This window comes from Muntiacus reevesi, chromosome 1, assembly GCF_963930625.1.
Source record: "Muntiacus reevesi chromosome 1, mMunRee1.1, whole genome shotgun sequence".
Classification (NCBI taxonomy): domain Eukaryota; kingdom Metazoa; phylum Chordata; class Mammalia; order Artiodactyla; family Cervidae; genus Muntiacus; species Muntiacus reevesi.
This window is the reverse complement of record NC_089249.1, coordinates 152905283-152922810: the sequence shown is the minus strand read 5'-3', so window position 1 is coordinate 152922810 and position 17528 is coordinate 152905283. Positions and strand designations below refer to the sequence as shown.

Below are 17528 nucleotides of genomic sequence, written 5' to 3'. Positions count from 1 at the left end.
AGAATCCACCTTTAGTGCCGGATACTTTGGGATTTGTTTGTTCTTCTTTTTCTAATTGTTTTAGATTGTAGTTTAGTTTGTTTGAGGTTTTTCTCATTTCTTTAGATAGGCCCGTATCACCATAAACTTGCCTCCTAGAACTGCTGTTGCTGCATCTCAAAGATTTTGGAATGTTGTGTTTCCACTTCATCTGTCTAGGCTGTTTTCTGATTTTCTGTGTGATTTCTTCATTGATTCATTGGTTTTTCAGTAATGTGCTGTTTAGTCTCCACATGTTTGTTTTTCCAATTTTTCTTTCTGTAGCTGATTTCTAGTTTCATACCATTATGATTGGAAAAATGCTTGAAGTCATTTCTTTTTTTTTTTTTTTTTTGAAGTCATTTCTATCTTACATTTGTTGAGACTTGTTTTGTGACCTGGAATATAATCTGTCCTGGAGAACCACACTTGAAAATAATGTGTTTCTGCTTTTATGGATTGGATGCCCTGTAGTTGTTTGTTAAGTTCAAATAGTAAGACTGATGCTTGCTTATTGAATAGACTTTTCTTTTTTTATAGCAGAAAAATTGGGCAGAAAGCACACCTCCCCTCAAGTGGACCTCATTATTGACATCTTGTACTAGAGTAGTACATTTGTTGCAATTAATGAACCAATATTGATACATTATTTTATTAACAATAATCATATAAAAGAAATACACTCCAACTAATAAAAATAAATGAAAAAAAAGTCAATCTGAAAAAAAAATACATACTACAGTTTTTGTTAGCATTTGCTCGTTGAATTTTACAGTTCTATTGGTTTGATAAATGCATGTTATTACCTTATTATTATCATATAGAATGGTTATACCACACTGAAAGTCCCTTGTGCCCTGCTTATGTATCCCTCCCTTACTTTATCTGAACCCTGGCAGCTACTGATCTTGGCCCTGTAGTTTTTGCTTTTCCAGAATGTCTTTTATCATTAGTTGGTATTGTATATTATGTTGGTTTTCAAACTGGTATCTTTGACTTAGAAATACACATTTAAGATTCTTCCCTTTTTAAAAAATTAAGTATAATTGACATATAAGGATGTATTACTTTCAGGTATACAACATAATGATTAGGTATTTGTATGTGTTGTGAAATGATCACTGTAATAAGTCCAGTTAACATCTGTACCATACATAGTTATAAAATTTTCTTATGATGAGAACTTTTAAGATTACACTCATAGCAACTTTCAAATTTGCAATATAGTATTATTAACAATAGATGGGATGACAGGCACTACACCCTATGATTTATGTAGTTTATAACTTCAAATTTGTGTCTTTTGAGCATCTCATCTCTTTCACATATATTGCCACAAGACTATTCTCTGATTTAACGAGCTCATTATTTGTTGTTTTGTTTGGATAGTTTTTAGATTCCACATATAAGTAAGCTCGTCCAGTATTTGTCTATCTCTGACTTATTTCACTAGCATAATTCCCTCTAGTTGCATCCATGTTGTTGCACATGTAAAGATTTTATTCTTTTTTGTGCTGAGTAATAGTCCATCATGTGTGTGTATATACATATACATACAAATATACATACCAGAATTTCTTTATTCATTTATCTGTTAATGGATACCTAGGTTGTTTCCATATACTGACTATTGTAAATAATGTTGTAGTGAACATGGTGGTACAGGTATCTATTTGAGTTATTGATGTTGTTTTCTTTGGTTAAATAACTAAATGTGGAATTGCTGGGTCATACGATAGTTGTATTTTTAATTTTTTGAGCATCCTGTATACTGTTTTCTGTAGTGGCTGCACCAGTTTTCATTCCCACCAACAGTGCACAGGGCTCTCTCTTCACATCCTTCCCAACATTTGTTATTTGTTGTCTTTTTGATAGTAACCATTCTGACAGGTATGAATTGATATTTCATTGTGGTTTGATTTGCATTTCCTGATAACTAGGGAGCATCTTTTCATATACATGTTGGCCATTCTTATGTCGTCTTTGGAGAAATGTCTGTTCATGTCTTTTACCCATTTTTAATTGGATTGTGTATTTTCCTCCTATTGAGCTGTATGAGTTCTTTGTACATTTGCAATATTAACCCCTTATCAAATACATGACTTGAAAATATTTTCTCATTTTCCATATTGTCTTTTCATTTTGTTGATGGTTTCCTTTACTGTGTAGAAGCTTTCTAGCCTGATGTAGTTCCACTTGTTTATTTTTACTTTTTTGGTCATTGCGAAGACCAGAGTCAAGGAAACTCCATGTCTTTTTGTGACATGATGACTCATTTCTTTTTATTGCTGTGTAGTGATCTGTTGTATAGGTACACCACAAGTTTGTTTATTCATTCAGCTATTGAAAGGCATCTTGGTTGATCTAGTTTTTGACAATTATAAGTAAAGATGTTATAAATATTTGTGTGCAGGTTTTGACTAGATGTAAGTTTTTCATTTGTATAAATATACAGGAGCATGATTACTGCAGGGCATGGTAAGCCTGTGTTTCTCTTCATAAGTGTTAGTAGCTCAGTCATGTCTGACTCTTTGCGACCTCATGGACTGTAGCCCACCAGGCTCCTCTGTCCATGGAATTCTTCAGGCAAGAGTACTGGAGTGGGTAGCCATTCCCCTTTCCAGGGGATCTTTCTGACCCAGGAATCAAACCCCGATCTCCAACATTGCAGGCAGATTCCTTACCATCTGAGCCACCAGAGAAGCGCTTCTCTTCATAAAAAACTGCCAAATTGTCTTCCAAGGGGGCTGTGCCATTTTTGCATTCCCATCAGCAGTTGAATGAAAATTCTTGTTGCTCCACATCCTCACCAGCATTTGGTCTTGTCAGTTTTGGATTTTTAGACCTTTTAATTAATTTATTTATTTGGCCCTGGTGTGTGGCTTGTGGGATGTTAGTTCCCCAACAAGGGATTGAATCTGGGCCATTGGCAATGAGAGCTTGGAGTCCTAACTGCCAGACAGGCTGGGAAATCCCAAATTTTAGACATTTTAATAGATGTAGTATCTCATTTTTGTTTTAATTTGCAACTCTAATGACATGATACTGAACATCTTTTCTTACACCTGTTTCCCATCTGTGTAGCTTCTTTGGTAAAGTGTCTATTTAAATCTTTTGCCTATCTTTTAATTGGGTTGTTTGTTTTCTTTTTAAAAATAATTTTATTTATTTTTTGCTCTGCTAAATCTTTGCTGCTATGAGAGCATCTTCCTAGTTGTAGTGAATGGGGGCTACTCTTTAGTTGTGATGCACGGGCTTCTCCTTGTGGTGGCTTCTCATTGCAGAGCACGGGCTCTAGGCACGTGGACTTTAGTGGTTGTGGCATGTGGGCTCAGTAGTTACAGCTCCTGGGCACTAGAGCACAGACTTAGTGGTTGTGCCACGTGGGTTTAGTTGCTCTGCAGCACGTAGGATCTTCCTGGACCAGGGATCAAACCTGTGTCCCTTCATTGGCAGTCAGACCGTTTACCACTGAGCCATCAGGGCAATCCCATTTTCTATTTGCTTATTTGTTAATGGGAAACCATAGATATAAGAGTAAGAAACAGATGCTTTAAATAGAATATTGCATAGTAAGTTAGTTTCCCTCATACTCTGCCTGAAAACCTGCCTGTCCTATCTTTTCACTGACATTATGAGTTTAACTGTTCTGGTGTGGTAAAACCAGATCAAGCATGCTGGTTTCATCTTGAGTTCTAATGAAGCTAGGAAATGTTTTCCATTGAAAAGACTGTGAGGACTAAAAGTCAGCCTCACCCATGTCATAGCACTTATCATACAGTATTGTCTTTGTCCTTCTCAAGACCCCATTGGTCTGTAAGGATCTTGTGATTATGATTCTTTTTGTATCCCCAGCATTTGGTGAAGTACCTGCTACCTACAAAGTGCTCAGTGGATGTTTGTTAATGAATAAATGAATCCCAGACAATTATTTTATTCGATAAACACCGAGTGTCTGTGCGGGGTGCTGGTTTATACTAATGACATTGTGATCTGTATTATCATGTAAAGATTAGTGGGAATAGCCAAAAGCAAGCAAACAGAATTGCAGATTGTGATGAGGCCTATTTAGGAAATTAACAAGGAGGGATACTGTATAAAAGGGGAGGAAGGTCTGGGTAGTCCTCTGAGAAGTGGCATTTTAGGTGATATATGAAATTTGAGGAGTCAATCATCAGAACAGGGAGCAGAATGCTTTAGGAAGAGTGAACATTACAGACACAGTCTGTGAGGTAGGAAAGCACCTCGTCAAGAAACTGAAAGGAATACAGTGTGGTTAAAGTACAACAAGTAAAAGAAACCGCCTAAAAAGAGCTTAGAGAGGGACTCGGGGAATAGATCATTGGGCTTTGCAGGTTATGTAGGGAACTCGGTGAGAAGCTATGGGGATGCATGAGCTCACCTAGGGAAGAGTGGACAGAGGGAAGAGAAGGGGCCCAGGGCTGAGCCACTGAGGTCAAGTGGAGAAGAAAGACTCAGTACACGTGCCTGAGAAAGAGTGGCCAAAGAGACAGGTGGGAAACAAAGAAAATGTGTTGTCTTGAAAGTCAAAAGAAGAATGTAGTTTGTCAAAGAATGGGGACTATCACCTATGTAAAATGCTGATCAAGGTCAATAAGATGTGGACAGAAAAAGGACCATTATACTTGACTACAGTAGGGTCACTTTAGCTGTCTTGACAGAGAATGCTTTCTTCTGTTCTGTCAATGCAGAAGCAGAATGGGTCAAAAATGGGGAATTGGTTGAAAATGGAATAAGAAGTGAAGGGACTGAGAGATCCTTTTTAGATTTTACTGTTAAGGGAGAACAGAAAAGATTGGAGCAATTATTAAATGAAGGTGGTGATTATGGGTGAATTTTTTTAAGGATGGAAGATTCTACTGTATTTATATAACATCATGAATGATCTTCTAGACAAGTTGTTTTAGAAGAAAAAGGGTATTAATCAAAGGAAGAGAAAAAATTTTGAGAATGCCAAAGAGATGACATCTGTGCATTTATTGAGTGTTAGGTTTTCAATGAGGGTAAGAAAGAGAAGATAGGGAATTTTTTTTGTATTTAGGTAAATTTTTGTATTTAGTGGTGAAAGCATTAAGAAATTTCTAAATCCTTGGCTCATATTTCACATAGAAAATATAAACATTGAGAGAAAGTGAAATAGGGATAGATTATGAAGGTTTCAGAACATTGTTAGTTATTTTGGAGTGGGAAAGTAAAGCTTAGTAGAAAATTGAAATTTTCATAGCCCTGTAAGACTTGGCGTTAAACTTTCAGCTAATTGTACTGGTCCAATCCATTCTTGGGATAGGGTTAGAATTTGTCTTTGGAGACCTTTTTAACTTGTTACATTGTCTTTGCAATAAAAACACTTTCTATTGAAAAAGCAAGGGAAGTCCTAAGGGGCCCATCTATGTTGCCATTTGTTATCTATTTCCATTTATTTGTTTACTCATTAATTCGTTCAGTGAGCATTATTTATTGCTTACTGTTCTGTTTTTAATTAAAGAGAGGCAAAAACAGTATAAGAATAGTCACTATATTAAAACATACTGCTCATATTTCTGTAGATGACAAAGTTTCAGTATATGAAATATAATAAGTAACAACAATTACAAAGTTGCAGATGCTTTTCAGATTGATGATGATGGTGGTAGTGATGGCGAGGAGAATGAGATAATGTTCTCATTTAATATTTATTGAATGTTGACCACGTGCCAGACACTTCTAAATGCTGATTATATGATCTTATTTAGTACATGTTAACTCTTTAGGAGATAGCTAGTGTTATAATCCATATTTTGCAATAGGTTTAAAATGATTAACTTGTTCAAAATCACACAGCAAATAACTGTTTGAGTTAGGATTCTAACTCAGACTTGCAGAGTCCAAACTCCAAAGCAATTTGCAATGGTTTTAGGAAAAAACAGAATAAGAGAATGGTGAAATTGAAGTCCTTAGTTCTAGGGCCACTTCTCTAGCAACACCTGGACTATGACCACACAGTTCCTGGGCAGCCAGCTAAGAGGGAATCAGAAGGGAGTTAACATTTATTTAGTACATGCTCAGTATTTTGTTTATTATCTAATTTAATCTTTCTAGTAAACCTGTGTAAATGGTGATATTATCCCTACCTTACAGTTGAAGAAACTAAGTGGAACTAGAAACCAACCAAGGCTTTTTTTGGCTGTATAACTCATGCTTTTTCCCCATAAATGTGATGGAGAGGGTAAAAATTAAAAGCCCAATAGGTTTATTGCATAGACATCACCTGTACCTTTGAGCATTTAAAGGTAATAATTTTTGTCCATTGTTGTTCCTTTTTTCTCTGTTTTTCCCTGCAGAGTTGAGTGACAGTAGTATCAATACAAAAATAAAACACTTCCCCTCAAAAAAAAAAAAAAAACCTATTAAACTTAATACATTATACTTTATACACTTTTATACTTAATTCAAAAAGAAGGGTGAAGAAACCCTGATTTGTATTTTTCTAGATGGTAATTTGTTATTTTAAATAAAAGTATACATTAAGTAGCAAATTACTTTTGAATAGCTTGACTTACAGTAAGTTTTGTTTATCAGTGAGGATTTTGGTGGTGAATACAGCATAACCTTTATAAGACCCTGAATTAAAAGAACTTTAAAGTAATCTGTTGGCTTACAACCTCAGAGATCAATTTCTCAAGATTTTTTTGTCCTCTGGTCTTAAAACATATTCATTTGGTTATGCTTCTTGGGAAGCAGAGAGGTAGTTAATTTCTCAAACTGCAATTGTGTTGAATTGTGGTGTTAAGAGCATTGTAATGACCTGTTGTTTTTCAGTCATTAAGTTGTGTCTGACTTTGCGACCCCATGGATTGCATCATGTCAGGTTTCCCTATCCTTCAGTATCTCCGGGGGCTTGCTCAGACTCATGTCCGTGAAATCAGTGATGTCATCCAACCATCTCATCCTCTGTCATCCCCTTCTCCACCTGCCCTCAGTCTTTCCCAGCATCAGGGTCTTTTCCAGCGAGTAAGCTCTTTGCATCAGCTGACTAAAGTGTTAGAGTTTTAGTATCAGTTCTTCCAATGAATATTCAGGATTAATTTCCTTTAGGATGGACTGGTTTGATCTCCTTTCAGTCCAAGGGACTCTCAAGAGTCTTCTCCAACACCACAGTTCAAAAGCATCGATTCTTTGGTTCTCAGTCTTCTTTATGGTCCAACTCTCACATCTGTACATGACTACTGGAAAAATCGTAACTTGACTATATGGACGGCAAAGTGATGTCTCTGCTTTTTAATATGCTGTCTAGGTTTGTCAGCTTTTCTTCCAAAGATCAAGTGTCTTTTAATTTGTAGCTGCAGTCACTATCCACAGTGGTTTTGGAGACCAAGAAAATAAAATCTGTCACTGTTTCTACTTTTTCCCTATCTGTTTGCCATAAAGTGATGGGACTGGATGCCATGATATTAGTTTTTTGAACTTTGAGTTTTAAGCCAACTTTTTCACTCACCTCTATTCATCCTCATCAAGAGGTTCTTTAGTTCCTCTTTGCTTTCTGCCATTAAAGTAGTATCATCTGCATATCTGAGGTTGTTGAGATTTCTCCTGGCAGTCTTGATTGTCTGGCTAGTGATTCATCCAACCTGGCATTTCCTATGATGTACTCTACGTAAAGAAGTTAAATAAGCAGGTTGACAGTATACAGCCTTGATGTACTCCTTTCCCAATTTTGAACCAGTCTGTTGTTCCATGCCCAGTTCTAACTGTTGCTTCTTGACCTGCATACAGGTTTCTCAGGAGACAGGTAAAGTGGTCTGGTATTCTGTTTAAGAATTTTTCACGGTTGGTTGTGATCCTCAGAGTCAGAGGCTTTAGCTTACTTAGAGAAGTAGAAGATGTTTTTTTGGAATTCTCTTGCTTTGTCTATGATCCAAAAGATGTTGGCAATTTGTACTCTGATTCCTTTGCTTTTTCTAAATCCAGCTTGTAGATCTGGAAGTTCTTGGTTCACGTGCTGTTGAAGCCAAGCTTAAAGGATTTTGAAAATTACCTTGCTAGCATGTGAAATGAGTGCAATTGTACGGTACTCTGAACATTCTTTTGCATTGCCTTTCTTTGGGATTGGAATGAAAACTGACCTTTTCCAGTCCTGTAGCCACTGGATGAGTTTTCCATTTTTGCTGGCATATTGAGTGCAGCACCTTAAAAGCATCATCTTTTAGGATTTTAAATAGCTCTGCTGGAATTCCAGCACCTCCACTAGCTTTGTCTGTAGTAATGCTTCCTAAGGCCTGTTTGACTTCACACTGCATGTCTGGCTATAGAATAGTAACCACATCATTGTAGTTATCTGGGTCATTAAGACTTTTTTGTATAGTTTTTCTGTGTATCTGTGCCACCTCTTCTTAATCTCTTCTGCTTCTGTTAGGTCCTTGCCATCTGTGTTCTTTACTGTGCCCATCTTTGCATGAATTATTCCCTTGGTATCTCCAAGTTTCTTAAAGAAATCTCTTGTCTTTCCCCTTCTGTTGTTTTCCTCTATTTCTTTACATTGCTCCCTTAAGAATACTTTCTTATCTCTCCTTGCTGTTCTCTGGAACTCTGCATTAAGTTGGGTATATCTTTCCCTTTCTTCTTTGTCTTTCACATCTCTTCTTTTCTCAGCTATTTGTAAGGCCTCCTCAGAGAACCACTTTGTGTTCTTGCATTTTTTTTTCTTTGGGATGGTTTTGGTAACTGCCTCCAATAAAATGTTTCGAACCTATTATGTAGCTTACTAGCTGTATGGCAGAGTAGTTTTACTTCACATTTATTTAACTGTTAATTATGAATGAATGCTTTCATAGAATTTATGAGTTTAGATGAGATAATACATGTATGTTAAGTGCCTAGTATTCCTGTGAACTTGAGCAAGTCATTTAACAATCCAAATTTAGTTTCCTCTGATAGAAAATAAGGTAATATATCCCCAGTTCTCCCTATATCACAGAGTTATTTTGATAATGGGAAGCCTCTGAAAATGTAAATTGGTAATCATGGTAACTAGGTAGATTAATTATACCTAGTAGAAGAAGAGGTGATTGCTCTCACTTTGTCTTTGTCTTTGTCTCATTTTGTCATCTCTTGTTTCAGTTATGTAAGATACAGGATACTTATTGGCCATAAAAACGGGATTGGTAAAATTTGCACTGCTGGGAACACCTTTCTGCCTGTATGAAGTTCTCTCTGATAGGGATTAATGAGTTCTCAAGAAAATAAATCTTAACAGGGAGCTAAGGATATTCTTGTTGCCTGGTATGGAAGGGAGAAGAAAGTAAGATTGTCGGGAACCAACCCTGGAAAGTGGAAATAAGGTGCTGGAAATTGGGAAGGCCAATTTTTGGTGGCCTAGTTTGATTCCCTGTAGCTGGGGCTGTGCTTACTTTTATGGTTGAACTGTGTATTTTGATCTTTCCTGGCTTGCATAGCAAACCAGTGAAAGCAGCTGGTATGATTATTATTCCACACATAAGGGTAGTAAAAAAAACAGAAGTGAAAGCCCAGAATTCTCAGTCTTTGTTTATTTCACCTGCTATATTGCCTCTTCAAACAGAAATAGCAGATGTTACTAATCTAAACACCCATGTTATGTGTTTGTGGATAGGAATTTTGCCTAAGAACAGCTTAGATTTTTTTTTTTTCCTCCTATATATTTGCTTCCCTGGTGGCTCACCAGTAAAGAATCTGCCTGCAGTGCAGGAGATGGAGATGCGGGTTTGATCCCTGGGTCAGGAAGATCCTCTGGAGGAGGGTATGGCAACCCACTCCAGTATTTTTGCCAGGAAAATCCCATGGACAGAGGAGCCTGGCAGGCTACAGTCCATGGAGTCACACAGAGAGAATGCACTGGTCATAGTAAACACCCTTTTTCAACAATACAAAAGATGACTTTACACTTGGATATCACCAAATGGTCAGTACTGAAATCAGATTGGTTACATTCTTTGTAGCTAAAGATGGGAAAGCTGTATATAGTCAGCGAAAACAAGACCTGAAGCTGACTTTTGGCTCAAATCATTAGCTCCTTATAGCAAAATTAAGGTTTAAATTGAAGAAATTAGGGAAAACCACTAGGCCATTCATGTATGACCTAAATCAAATCCCTGATGATAATATACTGGAGATGACGAATAGATTCAAGGTATTAGATCTGGTAGACAGAGTGCCTGAAGAACTGTAGACGGAGGTTCATAACACTGTACAGGAGGTGATGACCGAAACCATCCCAAAGAAAAAGAAATGCAAGAAGGCAAAGTGGTTGTCTAAGGAGGCTTTACAAATAGCTGAGGAAAGAAAAGATGTGAAAAGTAAGGGAGAAAGGGAAATGTATAACCAACTGAATGCAGAGTTCCAGACAATAGCAAGGAGAGACAAGAAGGCCTTCTTCAATGAACAATACAAAGAAATAGAGGAAGACAGCAGAAGGGGAAAGACTAGAGATCTCTTCAAGAAAATTGGAAATATCAAAGGAACATTTCATCCAAAGATGGGCACAATCAAGGACTGAAATGAAAGAAGCAGAAGAGATTAAGACGAGATGGCAAGACTACGCAGAAGAACTATACCAAAAAAAGATTTTAAATACCTGGATGATCACGATGGTGTGGTCACTCACCCAGAGCTAGACATTCTGGAGTGTGAAGTCATGTGGGCCTTAGGAAGCACTGCTGCCAGTAAAGCTAGTGGCAGTGCTGGAATTCCAGCAGAGCTATTTAAAATCCTAAAAGATGATGCTATTAAAGTGCTGGAGGAGGACATGGCGACCCACTCCAGTATTCTTGCCTGGAGAATCTGCATGAACAGAGAGGCTTGGCAGGCTGCAGTTCTGGGGTTGCAAAGAATCAGACAGGACAGAGCAACTAAGCACACAGCCCAGGAAGCATTACCACGAACAAAGCTAGTGGAGGGGCTGGAATTCCTGCAGAGCTACTTAAAATCCTAAAAGATGATGCTCTTAAAGTACTACACTCATTATGCCAGCAAATTTGGAAAATGCAGCAGTGACCACAGGACTGGAAAAATCAATCTTCAATACTAAAGAATGTCCAGACTACAGGCCAGTTGCACTCATCTCGCATGCCAGTAAGGTTATGCTCAAAATCCTTCAAGTTAGGCTTCAGTAGTACATGAACCAAGAACTACCAGATATTCAAGCTAGACTTAGAAAAGACAGAGGAACCAGAGATCAAATTTCCAGCATTTGCTGGATCATAGAGAAAGCAAGAGAATTCCAGAAAAGCATCTACCTCTGTTTCATTGACTATGCTAAAGCCTTCAGCTGTGGATCATAACAAGCTGTGGAAAACTCTTCAAGAGATGGAAATACCAGACCATCTTACCTGTCTCCTGAGAAACCTGTATGTGAGTCAAGAAGCAACAGTTAGAACATTATGTGGAAGGAAGACTGGTTCGAAATTGAGAAAGGAGTACAACAAGGTTGTTTGTTGTCACCCCGTTTATTTAACTTGTTTGCATAGCACATTATGTGAAGTGCCAGGTTGGATGAGTTATAAGCTGGAATCAAGATAGCTGGGGAAAATATCAATAATCTCAGATATGCAGATAATATGACTTTAATGGCTGAAAGAGAAGAGGAACTAAAGAGTCTCTTGATGAGGGTGAAAGAGGAGAGTGAAAAAGCCAGCTTAAAACTCAATATTAAAAAAGTTAAGATCATGGCACCTGGTCCAATTACTTCTTGGCAAATAGAAGGGGAAAAGGTGGAAGTAATGACAGATTTTCTCTTCTTGGGCTCTAAAATCACTACAGATGGTGACTGCAACCATGAAATTAGAAGACGATTGCTTCTTGTCAGGAAAGCGAAGGGCTTCCCAGGTGGCACTAGTGGTAAAGAACCTGTCTCCCGTTGCAGGAGACTAAGAGACCTGGGTTCAATCCCTGGGTTGGGAAGATCCCCTGGAGAAGGGCATGGCAATACACTCCAGTATTCTTGCCTGGAGAATCCCATGGACAGAGGAGCCTGGCAGGCTACAGTCCATGGGGTCGCAAAGAGTCGGACACCACTTGGTGGCTGAACAACAGCAATATTGACTCTTTTTTTTTTTCAATATTGACTCTTAAAACAGAAATAACAGATGTTACTGGTCTAAACACCCATGTTGTATGATATTTTGAACAGAAATTTTGCCTAGAGACAGCTTAGATTTTTTCCCCTGCTATGTATTTGCTTCCCTGGTGTCTCAGCGGTCAAGGATCCTCCTGCAGTGCAGGAGACACGGGAGATGCGGGTTCTGTCCCTGAGTTGGACATGACTAAAGTGACTGGGCATGTATATATTTGCTATATAGTCTTGGCTAAAATTTTTGTTCTCAATCAGCAATTTAGCTTTCCTTATTTTTGACAGACATGTTCATCTCTTTCTTGTTTTTGAATAGGGTCTCACACCCGGCTTTCACAATTGCATTTTCCTTTGAAGTTTTTAGGACTTCCTTGGTGGCTCAGACAGTAAAATGTCTGCCTACAATGTGGGAGACCTGGGTTCAATCTCTGGGTTGGGAAGATCCTCTGCAGAAGGAAATGGTAACCCACTCCAGTACTCTTGCCTGGAAAATCCCATGGATGAAGGAGTCTTGTAGACTACAGTCCATAGGGTCACAAAGAGTCGGCATGACTGAGTGACTTCACTTTGCAGTTTTTAGTGTTGTATTAATATGGTTTCCTGACACAGTGTTGATCAGTATTGGTTTACTTCTTTTATACTGTGATCCTAAGTAAATTTAGTATGTTCTTTTTCCTGCAGGTTTTTTGTGCTTCCTGCTGTAGCCTGAAATGTAAACTGTTATACATGGATAGAAAGGAAGCTAGAGTATGTGTAATCTGCCATTCAGTGCTAATGAATGGTAAGTATTAAAGCAGGTTGAATTCACAGTTACTGAGACAGAACAAGAGAATGCCAATGAAAAAACTCCTGATTTTTCCTGCCTTGCTCTTCAAGTTGCTCACCTTCTCAAATGTCGTAACTTCAACAGAAAATTTTGAAAATATCTTAGTATTTCAGAATTCCTGTGCCTAGTTTAATGAGTAATTGCTAAATTCAGGTAAGTTTTGCAGGAAGAATGGAAATTTTTGTGGAAATCTGGTGCTACATGACTGTTCACGTTCCTGTGAAGGAAGTAACTGGAATGGGAGGGGGAGGGCACTATTGACCACTAAGTTGATGAAATATTGGAACTGGGCTGAGGTTTTCCTTTCGAGGGAAGAATTCTCTTTCTAGGGAATACCTTAATGACTGAATATATTCTTATTAACACCTTGGTTCACTCATCTTGTGAAAAGTAAATATTTTTAGCATCTAGGATCAAAGAAAATTTCATTTTTCTATCATGTATCACCTTAGTACCACTTAGATTTGTTATGAGGATATTGATTTTGAATTTACTTATATGTTAAAAGAATATGGCCAGGAAAAGGTAAATATAGCTTATCCTGTGTTCACGTTTTGCAGGACTGGAAATAAATCCAAGGGCATTTTAGTTAAAACCGAACAAACCAACCAACCCCAGAGTATTCTTGTAAAAAGATAAGATAAAATTGATCAGGCTATTTGGTGTTTTCTCTTTGAGTGCGTCTCTGTACAGTTGCTAGAACAGTTGCTAATAGACGTGAAATGCTGGAGTTAGATGCCAGTGCTGCCTCTGCCGGGATAGTGTGTCTCCTGGAGGCTGAAGCTTATCTGCTCAAAGCCCCTCCTGCTGTCTGTGTCTGCCTTGCTCATAGTGATGTTTTCCTGTTGCTGGCTTATTAACCTGTTGCATGTTATTTAATCTGATCTTTTCTGATTTCCTATGATCCACCCGGTTTCCTCCCATTTCTGAATTCTTATAATTTTGATCAAATATGAATTCATTCTCTTTACTCTTAAGGGTCATTTTTCAGATGGTGGTTATTTCACTCAGTGATCATTTCATTTTCAGATGTTTATTCACAGATAATAGCATGCTGCTTAATTACAGTACCCAGTACCTCTTTTATTTGATGAGGTCTTCCAACTTGATAGCTTGTTTTTTTAACTTGGCATAGCTAAAGATGAAGGAAATGGCAGAGGATTCATATGGAATACTTACTTTTTTAATTAAGCCAAGGATGCCCTTAACAGGGGATCCTAAATTCTTCTTTTCCTGGTTTTTCCAGCATCTTTCCTCTCGCATGGCTTAGCCTGGTCTTTTACTGAATATTTAATTTGATGCTTTTCAGTGTTCCCTGTCCCTTTTTCCCTTTCTCCTTTTCTCTTCCTTCCCTCTTCCTGCCAGTGCTTTCAAAGGAACATAACTGTTGTTTCTAGCTTTGTCCTGCAGTTTGGAGGCAACATGTATTCAAAATCTTATGGATCATTCTTTGATGCAGAATGATATTTTTTTTTAAATGCTCCAAAAATTGGGTGATTTTATTCCTGAGCGTGTGATATTACCTGAACCTAGATAATACAATTTATATATTTCATTTCTGTAGCATCTTTCATCCTATTTACTTTGAAGACAATAGTTGATATGTCAGTATTTAGTTAGTAAAATTATGGAGTATACAGAACCTTAACACATTTGTGATCATTCGTACTGGTTGATGGCACTTATATGATATTGGCACATTTTCATGTTCAAATGGGTCCTGTGCTTTTGAGACACACCAGAGATGTGAAATGGTTGTTCTTGCTGTATACTTTTACACAGGGTAATGATTGCACAAAAGCAAAATTCACAGAAATGTTGAGATGCTTTCTTCTGAACTTTAGGCTTCAGAATTTTTCAAATGAGATTTTACTTCAGCTGAGAAGAGCCTAAAAATCTAGAAATGAAACAAAAAACATCATACAACAGAGTTTTGGTCTTTTAGCCCCTGAGTTTTTTTTTTTTTTTTTAATGCATTAAATATTAAACCTGCCCCACCACCAGAAATGTCTAAATGCTATCCCAATTTTAAATTTTTAATAAGTTTAAAATTATTTTACTCCCTCTTAAGGGAATGTGTGGTCCCTTTTAAAGGAGCCGGGAGCCTATCATTAACCTCAAGACTGGTCTGCTATCAGGCTGTATCAGAAGTATCATGTAATTCTTATTTGTTGCTTCCAAATAGCTTACTTAACTACATGGTCTCCTTTACTGAATAAAATCATCTATCTCCTTAATACCTTTATTAGCTGGAAGAGAGACATACTATGAGTGTTAATGAGGAGGAACTACATTATTTATCCAATATTGTGGAGGTCTTGATGTCCATATTTTGCAATCCATTCACATTGATTGTGTCTGTATTTGCTTTAGCTCAAGCCTGGGAGAACATGATGAGTGCCTCAAGCCAGAGCCCTAACCCTAACAATCCTGCTGAATACTGTTCTACTATCCCTCCCTTGCAGCAAGCTCAGGCCTCAGGAGCCCTGAGCTCTCCACCTCCCACTGTGATGGTACCTGTGGGAGTTTTAAAGCACCCTGGAGCAGAAGGTAGGGGATCATGTGCTATTCTCTCTCTTTTTCCTCACCAAGTTCCTCTGAAAAGGTGCTGATGTGATTTTACATCACAAGTCTTTAACACACTGCAGATAAGTCCCTTTGGGTGGTTATTAAAGTGGAAGAACAAGGTGAGAAATGTCTTGAGACAATTTCTGGGCAAATAAGGAATAATATTGTATTGCCTGATATTTTGGAGGCACCTCTAAAAATATGCCAATACCCTCTCCCACTTAAGAATGGAGTAATTACTTTGTTTTTTCTTGAAGAGTTGAAGAATTTGAAGTCAGCCTGAAAAATTTTAGCCTCATGCCTACCTTAATATTCTTTGTAGGACTTTAAGAAGTGATAAAAATGAGAATTCTTTTTTTCTGAGCAGCCCATTCTAGTATCGATTTTTGGAATATATATTGCCATTTTAAAAACTCTACCCATATAAAAATATGAAAATACTGTGTTAGGTGCACAGATCTTTATAAAATCCAAAACTTTAATTCTGATGATATCCTATGATAGGTGGAAAATTATAGACTCAACTTATTTTAGTTTGTTATATCTTTATGATAATAGTATTATTAGATGAAAGGCACTTTGTTACGTTCAGGGGATTATGAATAGCAAAAATAGCAATTACTTATTTCTTTAAAATGATCTTGTCAATGAATCTCCCTTGGTAATTAAACTCTGTCTTCTTTCATTAATTTTATAACTTTTTTGTCTAGCAATATTCCCTTCCCCTTGCTAAATAGCCCTCCTCTCCTTTTGAAGACCAAAAACTTCTATTGACATTATCATACTTTTCCCCATTTCCTCCTCTTTTCAGATCATCCCTTAGTCATTCTCCTTGTGTTTTTATGAGCTCAGGTTTTCTTTCTTAAAATCTTTATCCTCTTTACTTCTTTTGTTGTTTTTGTTGTTCTTCCCTTGTCTCTCTTTGTTTTCACTGTTTGAATTGATTTTCAAAACTGGATTTGAAGAGATCATTTTTCTGGACTTCGTTTTCCAGCTTTTCTCCATCCTTTTACTAAAATGCAGACTACTTTCACACTGCCAGATCAGTCTTTTTCTTTCTCAGCAACACTTCAGCCAAAGATCTGGTCAGTTTGCTTCCCAGTTCTTTCATATCTGTGCCAACTCTTCTTTTATTAGTTAATGATTCTTCAATATTCTTTAGGGCATCTTTTGCCGTTTCAAAATGCTGTATCACTTTTCCAGATAGATACTTTATTCCTACAGAAACTTCATACTTTCTGGAGATGTGGATGTCTATTTCTAGATATTTTCCCCCTGATGTTTATTTCCTATGCACTTCAAACATTTTCCTTAGTTTATCTGTTTGTGTTAACAGGACAGAGTATGTGACTCATAGGCATATTTAATATTTTAAAGCAAAGTGTTTTAAATCTTTAAGACTATGTTTAAAGATTATAGAATTAAGGGATTATATAAGTAAGGAATATATTTAAATTTGTATTTTATTAACTGATAACCACTTTTATGCAGTCACAATTATGTTTATAATTATAAAATGCTAAATAGTGGTTTCTTTGTACATCTGAAATTGGTGACCTTCTCTTCTTGGTGTTAGAAACCCTACCAATGTCACAGTGATGCCTGTTTTATTTTTCTGGCTCCTCAAGTGGCTCAGCCCAGAGAGCAGAGGCGAGTTTGGTTTGCTGATGGGATCTTGCCTAATGGAGAAGTTGCTGATGCAGCCAAATTAACCATGAATGGAACTTCCTCTGCAGGAACCCTGGCTGTGGCACACGACCCAGTCAAGCCAGCAACTACCAGTCCTCTACCAGCAGAGGTAAGAAAATAAAACAACTAAAAGTGAGTACTTTCTTTTCTCAGCGTTGTGCTGCCTCTGTCTTGCCTTTTTCTGGATTAAGTGACCTTTCTGTGGAACCCTATAGACTTTTGATACAGTTTCGTACATGTGTGTGTGCCTGCTTCTGTTGTGCATTTAGGGGTGAAATAAATGTGGCAAAATCAGTTGGTTTTGTTGCTCTATATTTGCAAGTT

General features: G+C 37.4%; 1 protein-coding gene across 3 annotated transcripts in view; it reads left to right on the top strand.

Moving 5' to 3' along the window:
• Nucleotides 1-17528, top strand: part of ZFYVE9 (zinc finger FYVE-type containing 9) — a 180966-nt gene that overhangs the window by 99266 nt on the left and 64172 nt on the right. Inside the window, exons 5-7 of one of the 3 annotated variants that reach the window (XM_065913216.1) lie at nucleotides 12803-12902; nucleotides 15321-15497; nucleotides 17252-17313. In XM_065913216.1, the coding sequence (XP_065769288.1) occupies nucleotides 12803-12902; nucleotides 15321-15497; nucleotides 17252-17313 (339 nt within the window). Of the gene's footprint in view, nucleotides 1-12802; nucleotides 12903-15320; nucleotides 15498-17143; nucleotides 17314-17528 lie in introns of all 3 variants that reach the window. The other 2 variants (XM_065913207.1, XM_065913224.1) reach the window with 2 other exon arrangements.